The sequence below is a fragment of the Anser anser genome (genome assembly GCF_964211835.1).
Source record: "Anser anser genome assembly, chromosome: 1".
Taxonomy (NCBI): domain Eukaryota; kingdom Metazoa; phylum Chordata; class Aves; order Anseriformes; family Anatidae; genus Anser; species Anser anser.
The window spans coordinates 150,087,993-150,115,728 of record NC_139720.1 but is presented as its reverse complement, the minus strand read 5'-3'; the positions used below and the strand labels follow the sequence as shown (position 1 = coordinate 150,115,728).

The 27,736-nt window shown below is 38.5% G+C and overlaps 1 protein-coding gene across 9 annotated transcripts in view; it reads right to left on the bottom strand.

Moving 5' to 3' along the window:
* Window positions 1-4,596: 4,596 nt before the first annotated feature.
* ARHGEF7 (Rho guanine nucleotide exchange factor 7) overlaps window positions 4,597-27,736 on the bottom strand; it is a 121,294-nt gene continuing 98,154 nt past the window's right edge. For 5 of the 9 annotated variants that reach the window (XM_083826195.1, XM_083826196.1, XM_083826200.1 and 2 more), the window contains 5 exons: window positions 22,842-22,931; window positions 19,420-19,596; window positions 10,990-11,089; window positions 10,284-10,338; window positions 4,597-7,748 (listed from right to left, as the gene is read on the bottom strand). In XM_083826195.1, coding sequence (XP_083682321.1) covers window positions 7,626-7,748; window positions 10,284-10,338; window positions 10,990-11,089; window positions 19,420-19,596; window positions 22,842-22,931 — 545 coding nt within the window. In that variant the 3' untranslated portion in view covers window positions 4,597-7,625. Of the gene's footprint in view, window positions 7,749-10,283; window positions 10,339-10,989; window positions 11,090-18,499; window positions 18,780-19,419; window positions 19,597-22,841; window positions 22,932-27,736 lie in introns of those variants that run through there. The other 4 variants (XM_083826197.1, XM_083826202.1, XM_083826201.1 and 1 more) reach the window with 2 other exon arrangements.

The following is a 27,736-nucleotide window of genomic DNA, read 5'->3' as shown; positions in this document are numbered from 1 at the left end:
ACTGCAAAGTAAAGCTTGTTTTAGGTTGTAGCCCTACTAGTTCATTTCTCCTCACTAATATTACTCTAGCTGTATTACTGGAGAACAATATTGAGACTTAGGATCATAGAATCACAGAATGGTTTGGGTTGGAAGGGACCTTAAAGCCCACCCAGTTCCACCCCCCTGCCATGGGCAGGGACACCTCCCACCGGACCAGGTTGTCCAAAGTCCCACCCAGCCTGGCCTTGAACACCTCCAGGGATGGGGCAGCCACAGCTTCTCTGGGCAACCTGTGCCAGCGCCTCACCACCCTCACAGTGAAGAATTTCTTTAAAGCCATTCCCCTTTGTCCCTATCACTGCGCTCCCCAACAAAGTCCCTCCCCAGCTTTCCTGTAGGCCCCCTCTAGGCACTGGAAGGCCACTGTCAGGTCTCCCTTGGAGCCTTCTCTTCTTCAGGCTGACCAACCCCAACTCCCTCAGCCTGTCCTCATAGGAGAGGCTTCCTAGCAGAGCCAAAGTAGTGCAGTGTCTTCAAGTCCCAGGAGAAATACCACTTAACAAAGTAGATGGCAGGAGCAGGACACAGTGGATGGAGCAGGCATTGCAACAGAGTTCCTGTGGGCACTGATGAGACCTGTGCTCTAGCAGTGGATGTTCCTCAGTTCCTCTGCCTGCTTTAGAATAAGGCCTAAGATTAAATGAGCTAGTGGTCACAGCCAAATCCCTTGCTTAGTTTTTCCACTCAGTGAAACCTGATCTCACGTTAATTCCGCACTGCACTGTGTTGAGAGGACCCTTGTGATACTGAATGTGGGGATGCTGTGATAAATCACGTGTGCCGTGGGGAAGTGATAAAGAACATACAAATCCCGTAGTCACGGCTAGGTCATGCTACAGGAACACCTTCAGGCCCTGTGACTGATAATTTTTGTCCAACAGGACAAAACGCTAATAGACTATATTTTCTGAGGCTTAAAAAGCAGCTCCAAAATATTAAAAAGGCTAATTCCAGTCAGCTGCAAAAGCATACAGGACAATATTAACAAATTCAGGGAAACTGTGAGTGGATTCTGACAAAGCAAAAGCTAACACAGTCCCCTGCTGGGAAAACACTGTTAAAACATGCTATTTCTCTATTGCTCATCTCCTGTCTATAACGAAAACAGAGCTGTCATAGTCTGATTGACAGGCAAGAGATATCTAACAAAAACTGAGCAATATGTTAGCTTAAAAACAAAAGTTTGGGGAATCTCTCCAGGCCTATGTAAACATCATAACCTGGGTGCCACGGAAGGCACATCCAGTTCCTGGCATTGGTGTGTAGCCAATAGGTGAAAGATTTCTTGCTGTACTAGCCTCCACTACCTTTTAGATGTCAGCCTAAACCCATCCTCGTGGTCAGACTCACCCCTTACACACACAGGGATGTGCGCAGGGACTTACCTGCCCAGCCTTGTTAGCACTGCTGCGTGAACTGGAAAGCCAGCAGAGCCACCCGCCTGTGTATGCGGCCAGGCAGGTGGGGGACACGTCCAATTCACAGCCGCTCAAGGCTGTTACTGGGGTAAAACACCCATGTAAGCTCTGCCACGCATAGGGACATCCCGTGGATGTTCAAGAGAGGAAGGGGAAGAAATCAGAACGAACATCGAGGAGCTAATGTGACCATCTGGGCCATCTTTGGACTGCCAAGATTTTCACTGTTTGAATAGGAACAAAATTTTAATTGTTCACAGTAATTCAACGGTAGCTCTCATTTTCTTCTAACACAATAATTAGATTTGGGCTCGCAGGCAGCCACTTGAATTAATGAAAAGCTCAGAAGGCTGACTTGGTTCCAAGTCCAGGCGCAGCTCCGCTTCCAAGACGATACTTGGTTCACGCCAAGCAAAGAGAAAGCTTAAGCAGAGAGCACACGAGGTGAAATACAGCAAGCCTGCAGCCCTTTTCCAGACTGTGAAGCACACTTTACAGAGCAAATTCATCTCAAACTTCATCTCAGCATTTCTCCGAAGTGCAGACTCTGCAATCCTGTGATCCTTCAGCATCAGCAGCGTGTACATCCAGATACACACACATTTCACCCGCATCTCTCCTGATGATTTTAGCCCTCTCTCTCCCATAATTAATAGTTGTTTCATGATTCCTTCTTTCCCATTCCTTGCCCTATTAGAGTAAGCAAGAGTCCAAAACAAACAGGTAACACCAGGTTCTGCATCTAAATTTCTAAGTCTACTAGGTGTAGCAGATCCAACAGAATATAAACTATTGGACAAGCAGCAGCAACTCAGAGGTGAATAACCTTAAGCAGTGGCTGCAGTCATTTGTAGTGAAGAGCAACCCAAGATCTTTTCAGACTTTCCTCAAAAATCCATCAGTGAATGAACAGAAAGAGCTCTTTGTGATGTGCTGGCAGCAGGATATCTTTAATCTGCCGTATCTTTAATCTGCTGCTTCCACCAGCCTGCAATACTGCGATCTTCAGGTCCACATTCAGCACTGCCTGATGGAAGAACGGCCAGCATGGCCAGTGCCTTTCCCTTCTGAGTTTCAAAGCACTTCAAAGCTCTCCCCAACACCATTAACAGCTCTGATCTATCAACCCTGCCCCCCCCAAATGCTGAAGACTTTCCACTGACCACATATTCCTCTGGCTGTCAAAGCATACCACACCCTTGGAAAACATTCCCAGGGCTTTTGGGCAGGCAAGTGACAACTACTTGGCAACAATTATAAAATAGATTGTAGTTGATGTTTACTAAAAGTATTTTTTACCATTTCCTTATACACCTAGGAAATACACATGAATTCCACCTGTTGGAACACAACTTACACTGTGATTTGGAGGGAAACCCTGTAGGCCATTGAAAAAACAAGGGGCAGGTAAGGGGCGAGCAAGGAACAGGAAGCCAATAAACTGACAGGATGAGATGAGGGAGAAAAGGTTTTCTGTTCCCAATAGACTAGCATCATCTCACATATCTGTCATAGCGAGCATCTACCTACCTAAGCTGCTGGCAGTCTCAGTGTATAATATATGGGATCTGAAGAGTGCAGCAGTAATGAGAAGTGTGTGGAAACAGGCCTGCAAACACGCAGATCAGAGGAGGAAGGGGAGGAGTTGCTCCAGTGTCAGACTGATCGCTTGTCAGGCCGCGCAGACCACCATGGTGGAGCAGGCTGTCCCCCTGCAGCCCCTGGAAGGCCACATCATAGCAGATCTCCACACCGCAGCCCGAGGAGGACCTCACATTCAAGCAGGAGGACGTGCCCTGAAGGAGGCTGCGGCCCATGGAGGGCCCAGGCAGCAGCAGGCCCCTGGCACGCCCTGCAGGCCACGGAAAGACCCACGCTGGAGCAGGGAAAAGCACAAGGAGGAAGGAGCGAGAGGAACTGTAATGCGCTGACCACAAGCCCCACTCCCCACCCACCCTGTGCCTCTTGGAGAGGGTAGGGGATAAGGCAGAAGAGTCAGGCATGGAGTGAAGTTGACCCTGGGAAGACGGGGGAGGTTGGGGAAAGGTGTTTAGTTTTTGTCTTTGGTCCCTCACCACCCACCTCTAGTTTCAGTGGGCAATAAATTGTTTTTCCCCAAGTTAAGTGTTTTGCCCATGACGGTAACTGGTAAGTGATATTCCTGTCTTTATCTCAATCCACAAGCTTTTCCATCTTATTCTTCCCCCCCTCTCCTTCTATTAACAAAGAGTGGATGGGATGGGTGGGGATCTGACAACCAGCCAAAGTCAACCCACCACAATAAGACATCCAAAAAGAAGAAAACACACAATATGAAAAGTAAATGAGGATTTCAAATTGGGGGGGGGGGGGGGGATAAAAAAATCTTTACAATGAAGAACCAAGAGAAGAGTTGGAAGAATTTCTTCTGACTAAAGCTATACAGTGCTACACATCAAGTCCTCTTTTTTTTGTTTTGTTTTGTTTTTTTTTTTTTTTTTTAAGTATACCTACTTGATAAACTGAGCCGGAATGGATGTTTTATTTCAATCTAAGCTCAGTTATCAACCCCCTCAAGTGTCTTGTCAAAAGACTGATACCACCTTTTCAAGCAAACGGCTCCCTACGCTTTCCATTACCCATCCCATCATCCTGCACGAAGCAATAAAGGTGATGTTCCCACCATCATACCAGCCCCACCTATTTCATGTGGCACCAACCAAGTAGCGTCCCTATGATGTACGCTTACCAGCAATTTCTCATCTATTCTGATCGATTGTGCGATGTAGACAAGTATTTTACTTTATTTATGCGGTAATTTGATTTTCTAGCATTTCTTACTTTTCTCCCTTTCATCAGCTACTGTCTTTGATCTCCTGGATCTTACATTGCCCTAGGTCAGGTTGCCAAAGAAAGAGAAAATTCCTAGGTGCAAGACAGTTAAAATCCTATTTTGCATCCCTCTAAACAACCCTTGATTTGTTTCATAGGCATCAATCTGTTATTACAAAAGACCACAAAAAGGCCCTATCAAGATAGTATTCCAGCTATTAAATAGCAGAGGTCATTTATATGAAAAGAAAAAAAAAGAAATCAACAAGTATTCCTTCTTAATCTCAAAACCCACATATTACATGAAATGTAACACTTCATTAGGTAGGGGAAAAATCATGGTTTAATTACAATAATGTAGCATAAACACTTTAGTAGTCGATATCAGGATATTGTGATGTCTAAACTAAACTTGACTTCTCCACAGATACTGTAAACAGACACCCTAAATTCCCTAAATGATCAGCATTAAGAAAAATTTATACAAAGGCAGTCAGTTGTTTAATATTTAAGATGACATGGTGAGACAAACACGCACACATCAATAAGTACAGAGAAATGTTATGCTACATTTTGAACAGTTTAGAACTGAAAGTGCTTCACATCTACAGGATAAGAAATGGCTTCATCTCCTCATCCCTAAATGATGAGAGCAAAGAAATAACCCTTTAATAGGTTAAATAAACAGTGCCCCATTTATCCATGCTTATATAAAGTTTCCAACAATTCCGAAGGTCCATGGTGAAATTTACACTCTATATACAGTATAACAAATTGTAAAAGAAAAAAGTTCAGATATTCCTTGGTTCCCAAAAGCCTGAATCTTGTTCTCTGCACTAGAGCTAAGGACAAGAGCTACATATAATGTTTGATTTTTTTCCTTTTTTTTTTTTGTAAAAAAAAATCATCATCCAAATCCACCTTGAATAAAATCAGTCCCTAAGTCCTGGTCATATTTAACAACTGCTTGATCCCAGTGTTTAAGGCATGTTCATTAGATATCAGTATAGGGGTACTGTCAGAAATGATTATAATCACAGGTACTAAGTGTCAGCAAATTTACACAGCAATGCTACTCTTTACAATATAATGTAAAACAAAGCCATGTTATGATGGAAGTTGTTCCTGAGTTAAAATTTGCTAAATACTGCTAAGATTCATGTTTTTCTTTTATACTTCTTCCTCTGGAATGTCCTTTTACATATGCTCAATTGACAGGTAAAATGCACTCTAAGAATAGCCTTAGTGTCAGGAAGTAGAAGTGTCAGAGAAACTTTAATTATATTGGCATTGTCAATTCTAAATTTAGCCAATGTGCCATGAATTTGCACAGCTTAGTATCACTTAGCTTTTAGCAAGAGCATTTTTTAAAAATATGAAGATTTACAGATGTCAGTCAACATTCTTGTGCAACTGCAAACAAAAGGAAAAGATTTTGGTATCAAGAATTGTCATAAACTTAAAGTTCTGTGAGTGTATGTAGCTAGATACTGTAGACATCCTTAAGTTTTCTTACCCACTCTGCTCCTTTAGAATTAAAGGAAGACATTTTTAAATTGTAGGAACACAAATTAAAATACCTACAAATATATTCAGCTTTTAAAATCAGACAATTAGTTGTCTATTCAGATTAAGTACCTATTCTCACAGAACTGTTTCTCAAGTCTGTAATGTAATCATTTATGTTCTTTCCTATTAAAAAAAGCTATCCACATTTCTCAGCTAAGAACAGCTTTAAAAATATTCTTCATTAGATTCAAATGTGCACAATTCTTACCACCCTAATCATTCTTGCACCAACTCATTAAAGTTTATATAAACATTTGCTTAGTTCCAAACATTATATTCAAAAAGAGTTAAAGGACACTAGAAAACCAAGAAGGGCACAAGGCGTGACCTGGGTCTGTTGCTATACCTACACTTCTGACTGTCAAGTGAAGAAAAACCCCTCAGAAAATTGCACCACCTATAGTTTGATCCGAAGTTTGATGAAATCAAGGGACTCTTACAAATGAGCTTGAATGGGCTTAGTGTTTCAAGTGCTCCAACCGAAGCTCAGCATTTGCAGTAACGTAGCATCTCCTATTTTAAATACAGGAAAGGATTGCAGTAACTGAACCTTTCAGACTAGGGAATAAAAGGTTTCAATCACGTTCATGATACGTGTTTTTCAAATTTGCCAGCAATGCAAATTATGAATTACAGCATGATGAAAAAATTCTAATTTCCAGATTTGTTTCCATTTAAATCCTAGTAGTACAGAAACCAGCAGTATGCTGAGAAAACAGGATGGGAAAGGAATGACTCTGCTTCCACAGTCTCGGAATTCCAAACAAAGTCTTACATAGTGGTATAAAAACAAAGCTCTGAATGAATTTGGCCTAGCTCATGCATCTTACGCAATTAAAAAAGAGGTTAGCTAGAATTTAATTGTTGTGACCATAAAAAATAAATAGCAACAATTTATTCACAAAATTCTGGATTAGATTGATTTTTTTGCTTTAACAAACTGCATGATCCATTAAATTATCAGCCAGCTGTATGTTTAAGCACAACAATAGAAAATGTAGTACATAAACACCTAAAAATCACAGTCATAAAAAGCAGGCAAGTACATCAGTCTTCTGGTGGCCAAAGCACAACAGATTAGTCTGCCAAATAAGTGTACATGAATGTAAGTCACGGGCATTAGTACTGTTAAAAATTGTTTCTACTGTCAAACAATTTTCTGTAGTTTAATACTGTTTTTAAACAATTGTAAACTGTTTTAAGATGTATGTGCAGACATAAATAACAGTAAAGGATTTAAATACACTGGTCAATAGGAAAAACAACTTTCAAAATTTGCATGTGTGATGAGCGGGTAATTTGGAGCAAATCCATAATTATCCACAGAGAACTCTGACCCTCCTCAGGTAAGACAGTACTGCCATTATTTCTAACACTTGTGAGCATTGTAAGAACAAGAGAAAAAAAAAACATATCAGCCCTGATATACCAACCACATATGCATTCAAAATTACAGATATTTACAAGAAAAATATATATTTAATTAAAAAGCCACTGAAAAACATGGACTTTTAGTCAGGTGCTGCACCTTCTGCAAAATGAGGTAATTTAGATGCAAACAAATTAAGTTTAGTAGAGTTCAGGATCCAGAGTCTCCACACTTAAAGTACAGATTGCTTCAGTAAATGGCTTGGCTGTTTCTATATGTTCAGAGCAAGAAATCACTAGATCCAGTTAAATCCTGTTTTGTAGTGCTCTTGATGCAACACTGACTAATGTCAGAAGGCTTCCCAGCTCAGTTTTACAACTGGTCTTTCAATAGAAAGAAAAAAAAGAAAAAAATGGTTATAAATTGGTTTCATCCCAAGATGGATCGTTCATGTTCTTTAGTACTTTTCTAACAAGCTTCTCCAAGTCCTTGCGAGCTCTTTGTTCTTCTTCTAATGATTTCTTCATCTTTTTGTTATCCTGTTTAACAGAGACAAAACTATTAGTTTGGGTTTTTGATTGTTTTGTTTTAAAAAGAGATCTTTTCTGACCAGGCATATACTTTCAATTACAAATTCTGAAGGCTCTTCTCAGTAAGCCTGTTATTAGCTCTTCAAAAGGAAAGCCTTTTATTAAAATTTTACAAGTTACACAGTTACTTCACATAATCAAACAAAAAACACCAAATGGAGACTGAGCTATTTCGTATTTTTACTTAGGGGTCCTTCCGAATGCTGCTGCTAGTAACAGATGGCCAATAATCTTGAATTCTTCTGCTCAAAGCTGATCAATGAACAGTAGAGTATCTGCTGTTAATGGAGAAGGGAAACGGAGCAGAAATAGTAGAGTAAGTATCCCTTTAAGAGCCTCCTGGGATTATAACTACTTCCACATTCTTAGAAAAGCATCTGAAAACTTCATGGAAATTAACTTGCTTCATCAGGAAAGCAAATAGTTTGAAAGGAGCATCTCGAAAACCATTGTGTTCTCTGAGAAGTGTTTTGTAACTAAGCTTTACACCAGACAATCTAAGAGGAGTCTGAATTGCAAGAAGCACCAGCACTGTGCATTGAGTCAGATCTCAGTGTTTTACACCATCAGATAATATTGAAACACCACGAACAACAGGACTGTAAGGATGCTACTGACCCAACCACAGAAATGCTTACATTCCTTAATGCGCTAAAGGACAAGGTGATGCTGGCAACAGTGGGGAAGCAACCAGAAATGAGACAAGGCTCCCAAGACAAAGAGTCTAGGGGTGTTTAACACAAACAGGTCTGCAATCCAGGGGTCCCACTGGACTCCCATCAGCTGTCAATTTACCGAAATTTCTAAAAACAGAATGGGACTCCTCAACTCCGTTCTCTCCTCAAGAGAAACTCAGAAATTTCAGTCTTTTCTTGTAGGTACAGACAATATCCTTTTCACGTATTTATTGGCAATTCAGGACTGTACTGTTGAAGTGCTGAACAACAGTGATGAGTAACTGACGGCAGCTGCTACAGGAGGGATCTCACTTTGTGGCCAACTCTTACCAACAGCCAGTCTGGGATTTACACCAGCTAGTGCACCATGTACTCCCAGACAGCTTTTATCCATGAACTCCTGAGTCATCTGGGACCTTCCCAGCTCAGAGATTATTTTTGCCACTTCTCCAGAGAAACAAAAAAGCAGTAGGCCAATAAATGCTTCTAAGATTCCCAATATACAAGAAAATGAAGTCAGGCTGTAAAAGGTCTTGGCTTTGGAAGATGCCAGATTATGAAAAGTGTATTTGGAGAGGCTCAAGGGAAGTGAGCTGTTGTCTGAACTTCAAGAGAAGGTGATGTTTTGTTTAGAGTCACAAAGAGATCTGCAGGGCCTCAGTGAGGCAGCGCTTTTACCCTTTGTACAGAAACAGCCATCCCACAGAAGAATTAGTGGGTTATTATTGCTGCCTGTATTAAGTGAATTGTGTTTCTAAAAATACTGCCAAAATCACATCAAACCTAGGATATATATGTTTCAGCATACACTGAAAACAGCAAAAAAAATAAGTATTTAATACATCAACAATACTATTTCAACGAATAGGCACGACATCCTTAAAAATACTGGGCATAGTTATAGATGGGTTATAGATGGGCAAAGAATTCAGATTCATGTTTACGGCCCCAAAACTGAAGCAATTTGAGTAAAAATGCATTTTACTTTAACATGGGTGATTTTATGAGTCAAAGACGACTTTGAGCAATAGGTCAGTTAAGGTCAGTTGGTAAATTCACACATTGGAGAATGAGGATAATTCAGCTATTTTGCCTACACATTAAACAACGAATATGTAGCACAAATATGGTTTAAACAGGCTCTGTCCTGTCAAGAAAAAAACATTAAAACAACTCAGCTGGAACTACCATACCAGCAAGTCAGTGTGATCTAGTGCAGTTTCCGATGACAAAAACAAGCACCCTAAGTTAGGGTTAGCCCTAGTAGTAGGGCTAGTAGTTAAAAAGAGCACATGATAGGCAGCGAAAAGAACTCCATCTCCAGAAAGGAGATGCTTTAGGAACTGATTTGTAGGAGGTTTTCAGGTTACTGGAAGACTGTAAATAGAGGCCTAAGTAAATCCAGACTTTTATACTACTACAATCATCCATTCCAAGAATGCTATTTCACAGTCTCTATACACTTATTTTGCTGGTGATACACCAGAATTGGATTTAATACTTTAAATGTTTCAAAACTTGTAATATCCAAAAATAAACGAAACAGAGCTTAGTAAGTCCCCTCAGAGACAGTGTACTTCATACTTTTCTCACAGGTTGATGCTCCAACCTTTTGATGACAACCACAAAAGAAGGTATTTTTGTCAAATTGCTATGTTTTACTTTTAAAAGCGAATCTCGGAGTTTCTATCTAGTCCAAAATGCAAGCTAATTCTTGTCGAACTGAATCAATTTTCAAGCAGCTTTTGTTTTTATAACATGCCATCTTTCCATTCTCCATGTTGCTCTAAGGTAGCAAGTTACCAACCTGTCTTAACTCCTGAACTTCATCCTTTAATGCATATACTGTGTCCACAAGGCTTCTAAAATGGAAAAAAAATGATCTGTTACAATGGTTTTCAGGAAAATATCTAAATTTAAACAACTGTTAAATGAAAAGCATTAAAAAAAATACAGTTCAGAGCTAATTTCAAATTTGCATTAAAAATTATCTCTTATCCTGATTTATATTCATTAATCCTTCCTGGCAGCAAGGAAGCAGCAAGGATGTGCTGCCAGCTTCTGTGACAGGATACAGCTCTCAAACACATACGGACCTATACTGGTTCCTATATTATTGCTTTCTGTAACAGAATCATTTTTCATGTCTGACATACACCTTAACAAAAGAAAACAATTACACCACACACAAACTAAAAAGACAACACTAATTTAATAGCGAAATCCTACAATAATTTAGTGCTATAGGGCTACTTACAAGTGAAAAATATTTACAGGTGCAGCGTACCACTTCTTGGCACAGAAGAAATAAACTGAGTACCACACACAGAAGCCAGGCAACAAGGATTTAAATGAAGGCCAACTGCACTTAAAAGGACTGGCAGCACACTCCAGACAACTCTGCCCCTTACTGCTAATGTACCATACACATACTGTTACAAAAGGAGATGGAAGGAGGAAGGAAAGTGCAAAGTTTACTGTTTTAATCCATCATTCATTAAATGTTCTCTTACTTCTCTTCTATAACAGTCTGACCATTACTTTTAGTTTCTTCTACAATAATTTTTTCTTCTTCTGGAAGCAGGACTTGAGGAGCCGATTCTTTGCGGGAACCTGTTGTAAAAATAAATTACAAAATGAGAAACTTGCAGACAGTGTCAGGGAAATTTTAAAGGTTATTATTTCATTCATTGCATGATACACCTGCATGACCAAGGTACATCACTTTCAATTTCTCCCCTTCCCTCTACATACACAGATTACTGACACCTTTTTCTACATTTGAATCCACAGCCTTATAACAAAAACAAGTATTGTCTGAGATTTCTATCCTGGTGATGACAACTTCTGTGTTATTGATAGGGATGCTACACAGTTCAATATACAGTGCACTGGTCAACTATCAGTAAAATCTATACAAGTCTACCATAGCTGAGTCAGAGAAAGATAGATGCATTCAAGAAGTAGCAATTTAAGCCTCAAGGACAGATTCTGATCTCACACAATAAAAATCCAAGACATAATGCCACCCTAAACCAATTATTCTATCAGTAAGGAGCAGAATAGTGATATAAAATGATACAGCAACACAAGAAAAAAGTTAAAAACCCTTCCCCCAGTACACCATAAACACTACAATTGTGTCTGCATAGACATACACATACACTTTAAGACTGTCTTCTTGTCCTGTAATAAATTAAATACATAGTTCATATTTAAAATGTTAATAATGCACTTAATGGTTTAACAACAAAAACTCAGAACATTCTAACATCTTCAGAAATTTTCTACAATTACAATTTTTGACATCAAGATAATTCACGCAATTTCTAGTAGTGTAGCTCTAAATAGAAAATCTGCTGCTCAGAGATGCTCGTCCATTCATACATACATAAAGCATGCATTCTAGAAACATTACTTAGTTAGGCTGCAATAAATCACAAGCGTTTTTAAGAGGGCTGTAAATTGTTACCTAAGCATTTGTTCAGAATTCAAATACAGCAGATAAGGCGTTAAAATTCCTGTATATTTTAACCAAGATATGAGTATTAACAAGCAATGTATGTCTGCCTACTAATGTGCTGTGATGAGTTTTCACCAACAAGGAATGCCTTTATTCTAGCACAGTTTGAACAAGTCGATAGGTACTACAGGATTACATGTGTCAGGAGATAGCCCCTGCCGAACAGTTGTTTGTGGTAACAGTGTTTCTTTTATAATTCGTAATAATAAATATATAAAACATTTATATATATATATATATTATGTATATATAAAAGTCTAAACACATACAAAGTTAATCGAGTTCATTGAAAAAATCCTAACTTCCTTAACAGCTGCAGTCTTGAGTTCTGAACAACAAGCTTGTAGGGAACACAGTTTCGCAGGACTTGTTAAGCTCATTTAACTGTTTTAGCAAAGGTAAACATCCTTTAACAAAGAAAAGTTTCCTTAAGGTAACAGCAAAGATCAAACATATCAGTACATGACAGTCAAATTTTGTGGAATACAGATAACTGCATATTTGAGAACAGAATCTCGTCCTTGAAAGCCTTAAGTTCTTGATCTTGCCAAGTGAACAAATCCTTTCCAAATAAATAGCCCCCCCCCCTCATTTTTCTGGGAAAGAGCAACCTACAAAACAAGCTTAGCAAATGGGGCTCATGGACGTTTCCTTGTTTGCACTATCAATCTTTAGTTGTAAAAAAAAGTTGCCTTCTGTTTATTTCAGTTAATTGGTTACTGCTTGGCTTTATTTGCCCAAGATGTAACACAGCATTGAGCTAAATGGTATTTTAGGAAGTTAGTTGGTACCGGCTGCTACCAGATCACTAAATTTCAGGTCTCTGTACCAGTTTTGACCGCTTCAGCCTAGCGTGTGTTGAGGGAGACTCCAACCAAAGAGAGAGAAGTGCCATGTGTTTCTCACCCATGACAACGCATTTTATTTATCTCTGTACAGAGACGCATCCAATTGTCTTTGCCTGGTCAGAGTAACATGGGTCCTTGCCAAACGCAGAAATAGCATGGAGAAGACAGCTTTAAAAAAACATAGTATGTCCTAACTGTAAAGTTATTATATACACACCCATGCTGAACAGATGTCTACACTAGCATATCCTGATGCATGTGCAGCATAGCACAGTAAACACTTAATACTATTGAGACACAGCATATACAGCTTCATAAAAACAAAACGTTCACCAACATTATACACACAAGGAGAACACCACACAGAACACATACACACTTACATGATGTAAACTGAAGTGAACATTGACCTTTCTGTGCCACAGAATATCAACTACTGTGGAATTCAGGACATTGCACATCCTACCTTCACTGCCTTCGCTGCTCTGGCACAAATGAAAAGTTTCTTTTTAAACCTTACAAGCAGTTGCTAACTATTAAAGGTTTACATATCCTGCAACAAAGGAGGATCCTGTCATCAAATGAGTACATGCACAGTAATTTCACTACTTTTTTGTTTCATTTGTTTTGTTTAAAGATGCATTTTCTAGTAAACACACATCTAGAATGAACTTCAAGAGGAGTGTCACCTCATGACTACCACTCAGCAATATTGCCGAAACTACACCCATTGCCTCCCCCAGTTTCTCTGTGACTATATTCCGTGTGACCATCTCTCTCCAAAAAGGTTTACAAGCTACAGCTTCAGGATGTGAAGTTCAAGAAGTTGTTGCAAGTTACATAATCCAAGGTGCCTCCTCAAGATGTATTCCACACTTTCACAAAATAACGCAGAAGACTCCAGAGCTGCTTCAGGTTGCAATACCCACCCTTTGTCAATCTTAAATTCGCAAGTTTTGTGCTGAATTGTATTAACTATTTGACTTGTACTGAAACTGGGTAGTGTCACTACAAGTCAAAGAGGCAAAAAGAGAACGTTCAAGCTGACCTCCAAAAACTCTGCCCCTAAAACACCTCAAGACATAACAACCAAAAGTACTACTATAAAAATAATGATGGAGGGGAAAGAAGAAAAAAAAAACCAACCATCGCAAGTCCCAACACAGGTTTGGTTTGGTTTTACTTCTTGGGGGAAGCTGTTGGGGGAAGGAAATGAGAAAGGATTTGGAGCTTAAAAATCGAGGAAGTCGCCATAACTTTCCAATGGGGAAACTCATAAATCTGGGGTCCTGGAAGACTTGAGATACCCCCATTAGGAGACTGTTGCATAATAAAGACAAAGGCAAAACTTGGAACCATTATGGACATGGTTCAACTAAGTTTCTGTCAATTAAATACCATCAACCAAGTAAAGGTATCTATTCAGTATTAATATTTCGCAGCCCTCGAGTGGAGAACAAAGAATCACAATGCTTTTTACCAACATTAAATTGGAGGCCAGGCTTGCTAAAACCTATAGAATAACGCAAATAACAGAGCCCACCTGGCACCGTAGCCCACTAGGGCTAGAGACCTGAGCAACGCCCACTGTGTAACCCGGTACAAGGGACCTACAGAGCAGGCCTGTCAGTAGCAGGCCGCTGCTTTTAGTTTTCAGTGTCTGATCCCCTTCTCAGCCTCATGAGCCACACTGGCAAGCAGGCAGTTCTGAGCATATCTGGAAAACAGGAAAGCTGAAATCTGTTTGGATATTAATGCGTCTGAAAGTCTTCATATCAGAAATTCAGATCATCTCCATCTGAAACCAGTAAAACATCACACACACTGGAAGCCTGGAAGCTTTGCACAGACCTTAGTGTAGCAGGCAGGAGGGAAGGAAAAGAAGGGGGATGAAATTCAGACACCTTTTCACTTGAACTAAGTATCAAATCTTTGCCTATGTTCAGAGAACTTGTCTGTCTAGGAACCAGTTAAGCCAACAATAAAATGGAGGTGGGTATCCGCTTCACCTACTTGAAACTGCTAACTTCAGGGCCTCATTTAAAAGTGGGCTCTCCTCACAGTCAGACAAGAACTGAGCTCCTTCCTCCAGCTGGCCGTTTTGAGAAGGCTCAACCAAGATACTTTCAGTGATATTCTCTGAAAAGTTTGCCTTCTTCCTGCAACTGTGAGGTTCCTAATTTAAGCTACTGAAATTAAACCCATAGGGATAGTGGTTAACTTTATAAAAACACGTATGGCATAGTTTCAGGCCATTAGAAATGTTTCTTCTGCACAACAAAGGCACAGTAAATGTAAAAAAGGAGAAACGGTATTTGTAACTATACAGCCCCTTTTCTACCAACTTTAATAGGCTCTCTTCATAAGCTAGGAAGCTCTTCAAAATTATTTCCTTGAGTTTCAAAGGCAGAAGTCTGACTTGCCACTGAAAAACAAATACATGCAATGCAAATTGTTTTTTTTAGATAAGTTAGCCACTGTTATATACAAAAGATATGTCATTTTCCTGCGGAAGCAAGTGGTGAAAAAAATAAGCACTACTTATTTAAAATACTCAGTTCTTCATTGTATTAGTTAGAGGCAAGATGCTAAAGTGGATGAGCAGACCTTCCAAGTTAACCTTCTCTTTCTCAGTGACTCTTTGATCAAGTCCTAGTGTGAAGAATTCTAAAAATGGTGCTCCCAAACTCTGTGTATGTTGAGATTGAAGTATTGAAAAAAAAGAAATCCTTCATGCTATAGATCTGTCAAAAGTCAAACGGGAGCCCTTTAATATCTTGTGCAGATAACAAGAAAATAGAAACCAAACATCAGGCCAAACTTAAGTACACTGTATAAAAAACACCATTTTTTGCAAACTCTTGGGAGTAGCAAAAAGAGGTTTGGCATGAAGCTTATTTATTTATTTTTCACTAGCAGTGGTACACAAATAGGAAAGAACCCCACATGACTCAGATGACAGATCTAGGCAGTTTAGAGCAAAATGGTTTGATGATTAAAATGAGAATAGACTGAAACAAACATACAATTCCGTGTGCAAACCTGAGTCATTTAAGAACAGAATGAAGAGTTTGAAAGACAGGTACATCATCTGAAGCGGCAGATCATCCCTCAAGATTTCCTACATTTCACTAAGCAATAAAAAAAGCAACCAGAGGGCTGTAGGACAAAAACTAGAGTTGCTGAAGTCACAGCAAAAAAATATTACAATATTTAACAGAACTAGATTATATTTTTTGTTCCATTACAGATATTTTAGTATATATATTAGGTTGTTTTTTTATTTTAAATCACTCAAATATAAATATCTTAAGCAGGAACACAAGAAGACTTGCTTTAAAGAGAAAAATGTTGCAATATTAAATCATGAAAATGTGTAAGGTTCTAGAAATAAGCATCAAACTTTACCTGTGGTAACAGGACCTGCAGTAGTATATTTTAAATTGTTCAAAAAGTTCAACTGTGCTTTTATTGGAAATACACCAATTAAAAAAAAAAATCAACTGGGGGGACGGGAGGAGGCAACAAAAACAAACATTTTAACTTTTCAGAAATTTTGCCACTTCACTCATTTTTGCCTTTTCATTTAAAAATAAAGAGGCTACATACTTCCTGTTACACGGAATTTCCTGCAGTTGTCAATTACATTAAAACAAAGATTATACACTTATGTCAAAAAAGCTTTTTCACTTCAGCATTTGATTTCTCTAAGGAGAGGGGAGGGAGAGAAAGGAAGCACGGGGAGAATAGGAGCAATATGTTAAGTTACAAGTTATGCTGTCCTTTCCCCCTGTGTAATAATTAAATATTAAAGTCACAGTCTAGCAAATGCAAAATTTATTTCAACTGTACATAACAGATGTCCTTTTTTATATAAAACAAAACACTTAATTGATATATGCAACCACAAACAATATGCATACTGTACAGTACAATGCAACATTCAGATATACATCCATTTTGTATTTCCAAAAGGCAGTCACCTACTGAAGATGGCTTCTCCCATTCACAAATGAAGTGCACCATATATATTTTCTTCTATGCTGTACGTCACTATGTACACATTACTGTGTTTTGGCAGGATTATGCAAAACACTCAATTCATATTGGTTGGCTTCAATTTATGGCAAATGCTAATTTATGGGAACACTGTTTAAGCCGTGTGAGGAGGGGCTGACAATGGCTTGAACCTACCTTCTAACTCAGATTCTCCATCCTTCCAGTATATCAGTAACTGTACACATATATTTTACAGAATTGCATAAACAGAAGGTACTATTATTACCATGACTAAAGTTCCACAAAAATAGAAACACTGAACCTTTGGACTGAATACCACCATTTCCACATTGCATTTTTTTAAGCATGGTATAGTAATACGCCCAATTGGTTCACAATAGCGAGTGGCCTGTAACACTGAGGACACTGAATGATTTAAATGCGTAATAATGTTAATATGAAAGAGCATAATTATGATCCAAGTTAATGACTTAAATGCTACAATAATTAATGGTGGTAAACTGTCAAAGCTTTGGTGCATAGAAAGTCAATAAAATCTTCGGATCTCGACAACAAAACATTGTGTGATAAGGAAATTCAAGTGCAGCAACTGTATTTCAAACTCATATTTACACTGTAACATGAAACAGACATAAAAGAATTATCATTTATCCAATGCAGAAAACATTATTTAACTAGAACACCACAGCTCAACAGGAAAAAAAAAATCCATACATTCCATATATGTAAAACAAAAACTCAAAGGAAAAGGGGAAGTGAAGTGGCTTACAGATGCACTGTGGAATGGTATGGAGCACACATACTTGTATCATTTCTCTAAGCAATATTCCTCCACTTAGGAAAAAGTTTGAAATATATGCTAACTTAATGACCAGGAACTTGTATGATTTCCAGAAAGACAGACCCCTAAAAATTCTCTTCAGTAAGCGTTGCTGTTTTTGTTAATCAATTTTTTTTAATACAGTAACAATAAAGGATAAAGCATGTGACCAAACAATGCAAGATGAAATGCAAATCAAGCTGTTTTGAAATAGCTTCTCCATGCTGATCACCTTCTGGAATCATTCATATCTAACAATTACTAACTTTCTGATCACGTAACCTGCAGGAAGATATTAATTACCTGGAAACTTTAAAACAGTGTGATCAAGTTCCCAGGCAGCAGTTAATTGCATCATGATTTTTCTGAATTTATCCCTAGGCTAATACCTGAACACTGGATAACACTTGGAAAAGGATAAAGGAACTGCATCCAGGGATCCCGGTGAAAACGGGAACTATTTCTGTCCTTTTATCATACACTTTTCCCTAATGCTAATGAAGATTTGCAAAACATTTTGTTTCAATCCCAACTGCATTATCCACAAGACAGAACGCACACTTCACCCCAGTCATGCCCCAGATGCAGGTTCAAGACCACCAGCTGTGTATAAGGTGTCACAGTTCTCTGAAATGCCAACACAATTGTAAGTGAAGAGCTGTTGCTGAAAACAAACCTGCTCGTGAGAGAAGTTACAAGACAATAAAAACTGTAACAGACATGCTCCAAACAGTAAAAAAAAAAAAACAACAAAAGGCAAGCATTCTGTTTTTAAGAACTTCATACAAGCCAATTTGATTGCAGTTGTACCTAGAGTTTCAGATGTTGAACACTTGAGCTTTCATCTGGGGAACCATTTTCATCTCGTCTTTTCAAGAAGAATGGTCACTTGACAGCTGTGTATTTTAACAGGCAAGTAAACGTCTAAACCCTGTTTGCTGCCACACTACTGCATACAGTAAAGTGACAATATGACCATAGGTAATATGACATTATCAAAACACTGCATGTAATGAGCATGGACTGCCGGGTTTTCATGAGAAGTGCCAGACTGGGGGCGAGGGAGAGCAGTGCGATCCTTCATATAGACGTCTAAGCAATGAGGAAAAGACAGCAGTATAAAAACAAAAAAATATGGATTAGCAAACGCTTCTCCAAACAAATGGACCAGATATGTGAATATCTGAATGACTTTTACAGCTCTTGTACTGTTTATTTTTAAACCGTATTTTTCTTACTCTACCAGCTTTGTGTTTTGTTAATACGTAGAAAATTCAACAACTACCACTGAAGTATTTCCATATTGCTGGCACTCAGCTCACAAACCAGTATGGTTTCAGTACAAAATACAAAAACGTGCTGTATCCAAAAGAAGAAAAAAAAAAGAAAAGGACCTGTTGCTACACTGACCAAGTCAAAAGAAAAGACCATTCAGAGCTACAAATTAGTATCTGTCACTTAAAAAACCCTCAAGAAATATCATCCTTGATAGGATATACACTTTTTAGAATGACTTATTTGTATGTGCATTGAATTGGCAATAGAGCCTTCCACCAGGTATAACTGAAGTTTCAGAAGCTCCCTCGGAAGTTGTTAAAATATCACATTAAAGAGACAAGGAACAGCAAGAAAACATCTAAGAAAAGCAGGCTGTGATACAACAAGCATTTGTTAAGAAAAAGCTCAGAAGTGCATTAGTTCTGGTGAGAGATATATGAGCAACAGCTCTTACGAGATGTAGACCCCATTCTGTAACTATGGGCTGTCCATATACTGTCATAGTCAGAGTCTTCTGAGAGGTCTGAAGGCTCCAAACGAGAAAGACTACTGCGACGACCCAAGGAGTCTAGACTTGATTGGTCATCATCAGCCAAGACGTGATTATGCATCAGGTCAGTGCCTTGCCATGCTAAGGATGTATAGGTGAAATGAAATGGTGGATGTGGATAGGCAGAGGTGGGATGAGGAGGAGAACGTAAGGAATAGCCACAACCAAACACATGAAATAAAAGCAAAAGGTGATGGGAAGAGAAGGAAAAGAGAAAATATTGTTAAAAAGGCACCAAAGCTTTTTCTTTTCTTTTTTTTTTTTTTTGATTTGTTTGGGGTTTAGGAAAAAATTAAGCTCATCGTAATAGTTTTTGAACTGTTACAATACAATTTTTGGCAAATCTTTTTTAAGCTTCTAGGCAGCCTCAGTTGAAAATTTTGAGTAACCAAAATCTCGTTTGAGGGTAGATTTTTTGGAAGGAGGAGTTTGGTTCTTTTCAAGTATGGAGACAGTTGTGGTCTGGAGGCAATCTGATTTGGGACAGAGCAATAAACACAGTAAACCAGCACGGTCCAGTGCTGACTGGCAAAACAACAGCCACTTCCCCATCACAAATACATACCTCCGTCCTTTCCCTCCCTTGCAATGACACAGTCATTTGTACAGCTGCTTGGTGAACCAGGTCAGGGAACTGTTTCAGATGAAAACTAACCCTGCAAGCTTATTTTTCAAGCAGTTAACTGATTTCCCCACCAGCTCACAATACAGCCACATAAGTGCTTGTGTCAACACCAAGAAGAGGAAAATGCAGGGGAAAAAGCAAAGGTTCTCATGCAGAGCAGGGCTGCTGACTTTCTAAATCAGCGGCACCATCCTGTACCCCCTCAAAGGGACTGAGGAACTAAAGCCTTTCTGTACCTGTAACCATACTTGTTTAACCACGTGGAAACTGGACTGATAGAAAATCAGGGCCACGAGGCTAACAGCAACACAGACTGATCCATCCTGTCCCCTCACACACCACTTCCTACAGGTCTCTGTCTGAAATGGTCTTCCCAGTTAAATACTTTAAGATGTCTATGGTAACAGACACTTTAATTAAGGACACTTTTGCTCCCCTGCCTTTGCTTTTTTTGTGTATGTGTTGTTGCTTTTTTTTTTTTTAAAGCCTGGCAATATCTAAGGACTAAAACCATGCAAGTGGCCACATTATGAGCCACAATCTGCATGACACTGCAAAATATTTAAGCCCACATTTAGAGGAGAAATGCAAAGTAAGCAGCAGAACATAGCAAAACTGTTCTTTTTTTTCCCCGTCTCACCAAATGAATCTTCCCCACTCCAGCAATTAAAAATAAGTTGCTCCGCTACCTCTAATGCTTTCCAGTTTTCACTCCTGCCATACCTACGCTGAATGGACGTTGTCAAAAGTAGCACCCCTGGGGCTTTGGATTAAGGTGCAGCTAGAAGAAATGCCACATCAGTGCTCTGAGGGCCGGGCAGAATGTTAACAGAGAAGTAAAAGTGAAGTAAAAGTAAGGAAGTGGCACATTTCACTGACAACTGGCAATTCTTTCTTTCTGTTCTTCTATACTGACCGCTGCTTCCACAGAAGCAACGCAGCATCATTTTTCCCCCTTTACCAATTCCAATCTACAAAGGGATCTTCTGAAATCTGATGTCTTAGATGACAGCACTTTTCTTTCCAAACAAAGCAGCCATGTGCTTAATCAAAAAAATCATTGTTTTTGCTGCAATTAGGAGCAAATAAAAGCTGCCGACTTCTGATGTATGCAATGATACCTACTGCACTATGTATATTTCTTAAATATACATAGAAAGGAAAAAAAATAGGCAAAAAAGCAAAAAAGTCATATCCATTATGTGTCTGCACACACACAATACTGTGCAGGTGCAAATGTTTCCTCAACCATTTCTTGTCACATTATCCTTGGATATAACCAACAGATCACAGTCAATACATTTAACAGCAATCATCTCATTTAATTTTGTTTGGAACAACAGTATATCCTCAGAATTTTGAGCACATTCATTTTCTTTTATCCAATTAAGCACACTACTGTAATGACTGTAGCACTAGAAAATAGGTCAATAGTAATCAAAAATGATGTAATAGCAGCTAATTTATGAAACTGGCAATTTTATCACCTTGGAGACCTACAGTTTGTAGAGAACAAGAAGTTGAAACTGAGGTTGTTGCTATTATTTAAAACATTTTAAAAGTCTAATACAAGGTCATATTCCAATTTTAAAGTACATATGAATACACAATAGCTGCAATTTTTCAAGGTGATAATACTAAGTGAACATTATTAGGAAAATCTATGAACTATGTTTGCAAGTATATTTTGAGACTTCTCAATTTTCAGTATAAAGTGCTTTTGCTTGGAAGCAAAACAGGCACAGAGATGTGTGGTAGCAGTAACAGTGTTTACTGCTGCAAATTTAATCAATTTAGTGGACAAGGAGTCTACGATGTCCACTCTTCTAATTCCTGACAAGAGCAAAACCAGCCAAGTTTTCCATTAAAATTATGTTCCATTATACTGTGTTCCAAGGATATCTGAATTAAATCCTTAATCAACAGTGCAGAAACTGTGCAAATTGGAACAAACCCAACAGCATTTCCTCCTTCCTTGTGTAAGTGGAACACATGCTGGTGGACTCCCCTGCTTTGTGCAATGTTTTACTTACAACACAGAGGAACTCCACATGGCAACCTTGATTTGGATTAAATGAAGTAGGACCCCAGAGGCACGTTACAGGTTTTCAATAAGCTAGGCATTGATCTGAGAAACTACAAATGGCTTTAAGCAACGCACAGATCTGAGAACAGTTTCTCCTGAAATTATGAGATGGGATTAAAATTTGCAATTAATACTAAAAACAACTGGTGGCAACAAAATACATCTTCACAGGTCTATGTTACTTTTCTGTACCATAAGTCTTTGTTGAACAGAAGAAGACAAAAATAAACTCCTCCAAAAATTATGACTTATTCTTCGTTCTTCCTCACTACTTACCAGCTTCTTGAAATTTATCAAAAAACATACCAAGCAACTGTCAACAGATGCCTCAAAACCCCTCATTCATTGGTGAAGGTTTTTTGCAATTATAACGAAAAAGTGACTAGTTGTCATGGTTTGTTTTAAATAAACACTTAAAGAACTATAATCTCTAACCACGGACCTTGGCTTCCAATACTTAAACACTCAGCACTGATATTAAGCCAAAACCAGATTATTACTTCTTCCAGGTCCAGCTTGCAATTTGCAAAGCTCTGAGACCATTGACACTACACTTTTCTTTGCAAACTATCTGATTTGTGGTTTAGTTAGTCATTTCAGTATTTTCTAACTTACTTGAATTTAGTGTTTGACGTGTTTTGGCACTTGTGCAATATGCTTCAATGACTTTAAGAATTTGAGCGTCTTCTTCTAAAGCAGCTGTACCTAGAATCAATGGGAAAAATAAAATTTTAAACATGGATATATGTTTCTTAATACAAACAAGCCTTTATAAATCATGTTTGTTTAAAGCTAAATACCACATATTTCAGTTGGGACCAAAGTTCAGCCTAATCAACTTTCTAAAATTCTCTTAATCATTTCAAAAAATCAAGCTTCAATGACCAAAGTAACAAGGGCTTTAAAAAATGAAAATACTATTACAAGATGTTTAAAACAACAAAAGACAAAATACAAGTCAGAAATTACCCATACATCGAAGAAATTTTCTGAGTATGTGAATTTGCATAGGACATATCTCTGATTTCAAACCAAACAACTGTTAAACTGAAAAATAGTGTACTGCAGTTATTCTTCCATAATATTATCAAAGAAATGAAGGAACAAAATATATTTCAAAAAAAAAAAAAAGGAATCTTGACAGTTTCTGGCTTTTGCAAATAAATCAGATTTACCCTGAAAGGTAAACAGCATTCTACTGAAAATTAAACAAAAAAACACATTGGCAAAATTTCAGCCCAGTATGCAGTGATGTGTCACTACCATTTAACTGTATCTATGAAAACTGGAGTACATTCAACTTCCCAGACATTAAGAAGTTAACAGCATTACAAAAGAAAATAAATAAATCTAACCATTCAAACTTAACATTGCAATTTTATTTTTTTAATATAGGTCCACAGCAAACACATTCCTGAAAAAGTTCAATAGAAAATGTTGTCAAATTGTTCACTTGAAACAAAGAGTGAAATTTCAGTCAAACTAATCTAGAAGTACTCGTAGTTTAGATGGAACCAGGATTTTATGGGCAAGTCAAGATGATTTTTTGTTTTAAAACCATTTTTCCCCGGTGTTCCTCATTCCCCAGAAAAAACTCCTAGTCTTGCAGGTTCTCTGCTGCATGAATCTGAACTGGCTTCAACATCAAGATATAGCACTACCTGTGAGCCAATGCATCCATGTTTACTTTTTGTGATTTATTATCACCACCACAAAGCTAGCTGTCAAAAGATTTGGCAGGATTGACTGATGAGCTAACTGTTGAAGAAATCATCTTGACTAAGCATAGCTACCCCACAGTTTAAGAGATGCAGATATTCCCAAGTGCAGGTTATTTCTCTTTCAAGGCAGGAAAAATAATTTAATTTTGTTGTGGTTAGAATGCAGCACTATATTATTACCATAGCAAAACAAGTATTTCACTTCTGTGATCTGTATTGTAAGGGCACTCAGCTGAAACGTCTTATTTAGTTTCATTTGCCTGTTATAAAGCTAATTTAACATAGCAGTTTTCAACACAGCCCACAAATCCTCAGGAATCTGGAGAAGCTCCACAAAATGGAAAAGGCCGAAGGAGAACTACAACAGCACTGAAGCTTCTCATCACTGACACAAGGTGGGGGCATAGGGGTGGGGAGATGAACAGTAAAAGCCAGAATCAATAAAGTATTACTTCAAGTAACACCCTTTGTCTTAAAACCACCAACTATCCCTTTTATTGAAAGTTCTCATACATACCAAATGGGTGTTAATTTAATCAGGAGTGAAAAAAAAAGAGTTTTCAAATACACTGAAGTACAGCTATAAGCCCCCCCATCCCAAAAGGGCTCACATCGCCTCTCAGTAAATGTGCCTTAATAATTGCTACATCTACACACATCTACTACGCATTACAGATACTCAATCTCCAGCCTCCAACATCTGATATAACACTATTATAATAGTTTAATTTTTCTTAAACAGATCCCTCCCAGTAAGGAAGGAAGATGACACCAACTGAGCAGTGCAACTGATACGAAGAAGGAAGAGATGCCATTCAAAGGGACCTGGACAGGCTGGAGAAGTGGGCCCATGCGAACCTAATAAGATTCAACAAGTCCAAGTGCAAGGTGCTGCACCTGGGTCAGGGCAATCCCAGACACGAGTACAGGCTGGGTGAAGAACTCATTGAGAGCAGCCCTGCAGAGAGAGACTTCGGGGTTCTGGTGGATGAAAGGCTCAACGTGAGCCAGCAGCGCACACTTGAAGCCCAGAAGGCCAAGGCCAACGGCATCCTGGGCTGCATCAGGAGAGGAGTGTCCAGCAGGTGGAGGGAGGGGACTGTCCCTCTCTGCTCTGCCCTTGTGAGGCCCCACTTGGAGTCCTGCATCCAGGTCTGGGGTCAGCACAAGAAAGATGTGGACCCGTTAGAACAAGTCCAGGGGAGGGCCACAAAGACGATCAGAGGGCTGGGGCTGTGAATAAAGTCTGAGAGTTCAGCCTGGAGAGAGCTCTGGGGAGACCTCATTTCAATACTTAAAGGGGTCTTATAAAAAGGATAGAGAGAGATGCTTTACTTGGGTAGATAATAAGACAAGGGATAATGGCGTTAAACTAAAAGAGGGTAGATTTAGGCTAGACATTAGGAGGAAATTCTTCACTCTGAGGGCGGTGAGGCCCTGGCACAGATTGCCCAGAGAAGCTGTGGATGCCCCATCCCTGGTGGTGTTCAAGGCCAGGCTGGATGAGGCCCTGAGCAACCTGGTCTGGTGGGTGGCATCCCTGCCCATGGCAGGAGGGTTGGAACTGGGTGATCTTTAGAGACCCTTCCAACCCAAACCATTCTAAGATTCTATGATTCAATATTGTTTTCCTATAGTACGGTCAGTAATATTAGAGAAGTGAAAGGAACTAGTAGGGCTACATCATAAGGGTTTCTAGTGACGTAATACTAAACTGGAAAACTAAGACTTACTTTCCAAGTTGAGAGCATTTTTTGTCCTTATGTTTCTCATATACAAATAATGAAACATTATTTACAGTCTAACTTCTTGAATTGCTTAACATTAGAAATAAAAAAAATATATTTAGATCAAAGGTCCACTTTCCCAGAAGTCCACCTAAAACGATATATCACACATTCAACAAGTTTCAGAGAATGTAAACATAATTTAAAATATCACATCTAACTAGAGAAAATTATTAAAAATGTTAATACTGGGGTGTTTATTAACCACCTAGTGGTATTTCAGTTCTCTGCTCCTTAAAAATTAAAAACAAAAAACACACCACCACAGAACTATAAAATGCATATTTAGATGAGTCAAGAAAGTCTGTAATGCTATACATAACTTTTCCAAAATTATGTTAAAAAAAAGTCAAAACAATTTCCTTAGGTAAAAAAAAGTCACTGCTGGCTTTTCCCCAAAGTGAAAAAAGTGTCATTTTACAGATAAAACTTCTATTATGCAAGAGACTGATGAAAACAGTCTTCTCCAAATGTTAACTTCAATGGACTAGAAAAAAAATGTCTACTTTCATATTATAGAGAACCATAACTACACTTAGCTACAACAGTTTATAGGAGACTGGTTAGATTTAAATGAGGATGCTTCTTATGCAGTCAGTTCACAATAATTCTTCTGAAGACATGGTAGAGAATCAAGTTTTTAAATAGTGTCAGCCAGATGACAGTCACAAATATTTAAGAAGCCTCTTGTAGACCATAAAACTTTTTCACCAAGAAAAACAACATACCCTGAAACTCATCATGTAAATGAGGGCCATGACTCATTTATAAATACACCATCCAATACAGTTAGTGTCCATGTAGTGCTTGTTACTATTTCAGCTCTCACTGGTGTTTTTAAGTCTCAGTAACTTTGGTTTCTATATTCCAGATATTTTGGTTTCTATATTCCAGATATGCTTCGAAACTATTCTGAATAGAAGCTACCACACATATTTGCTACTTAACAACTACACACAGGATGCACACAGAATGCAATGAGGTAGACCTCAAAATACCATGTAGTGTGTATTAAGGACATGGCTAAAATGGAATCAATACAGTGCACAACAACAGACAACCTAGTTTCTATTGTTTTAAAGTTAAGCCTGATTTTCTTCCTCATGCCAGTAACAAGAGGGGAAAAAGGTAAGAGGGAAGTCCTAAAAAGCTGTCTTTATAGAAGTGTCTCTGCTACTACACAGGTACAGGTCTTTCATCCTTTGTAATGAGAGAACCCTGTTCATGCATCATAAAAATATAGCTTATCTGCTAATATCCTGAACTAAACATTCCACATGTACATCCACAAAGACAAGATTATTCTGTCCACTACCTTAACTCTTTGCTGTTAGAAATTCACAGCACACTCAGAAGCACTTCCACCTTAATCGAACTAACCCCAACAATAAGCCCTGAGGACAAGCTTTTTCTTTCAAACCCTGCAGAAATTGGTGAGAGACAACGTTTACAGTAACACTTTCCATGTATTTATCACTCAGGGCACACAGACACTAACTTAAGAAGCTCATGAGCAAAGAACAGACACAGAGAAGCAGAAGTTGCTGTAAAGGAATCTGGTCTTCAGATGTGAACATAGTCAAAACAAGCTATTTTAAGCCCCTGATCTTTTATTGGCATAACTAATTGAATCATTCATTCACACAAATTTACATGGCACTTCAACAGCCTACCTCACCTGACCTAGCTTGGTTGTTCACTTCAGGACGTGAATTACATTGTAAAGGCACCTCTCCACCAACTACAAAGGAGCCTGAAATGACTAGCTTGAGTAGAAACATATCTGAACAGAGGATGAGTGCCACCAGAAGTGAAGGTACCAAAAATAGTTATTTGCAGAAGGAATAATATTATCTGAGCTGCAGAAGTTAAACAAGTTTCTAAACATACTGACATCAAAGTTGCAAGCTACAGTTGCTAATTAGAAAAAGGAATGTAGTGCAAGTGCTGCTGACAGACCACAGATTAGAAATATTGATCAGAATAAATCTCTATGCATCAT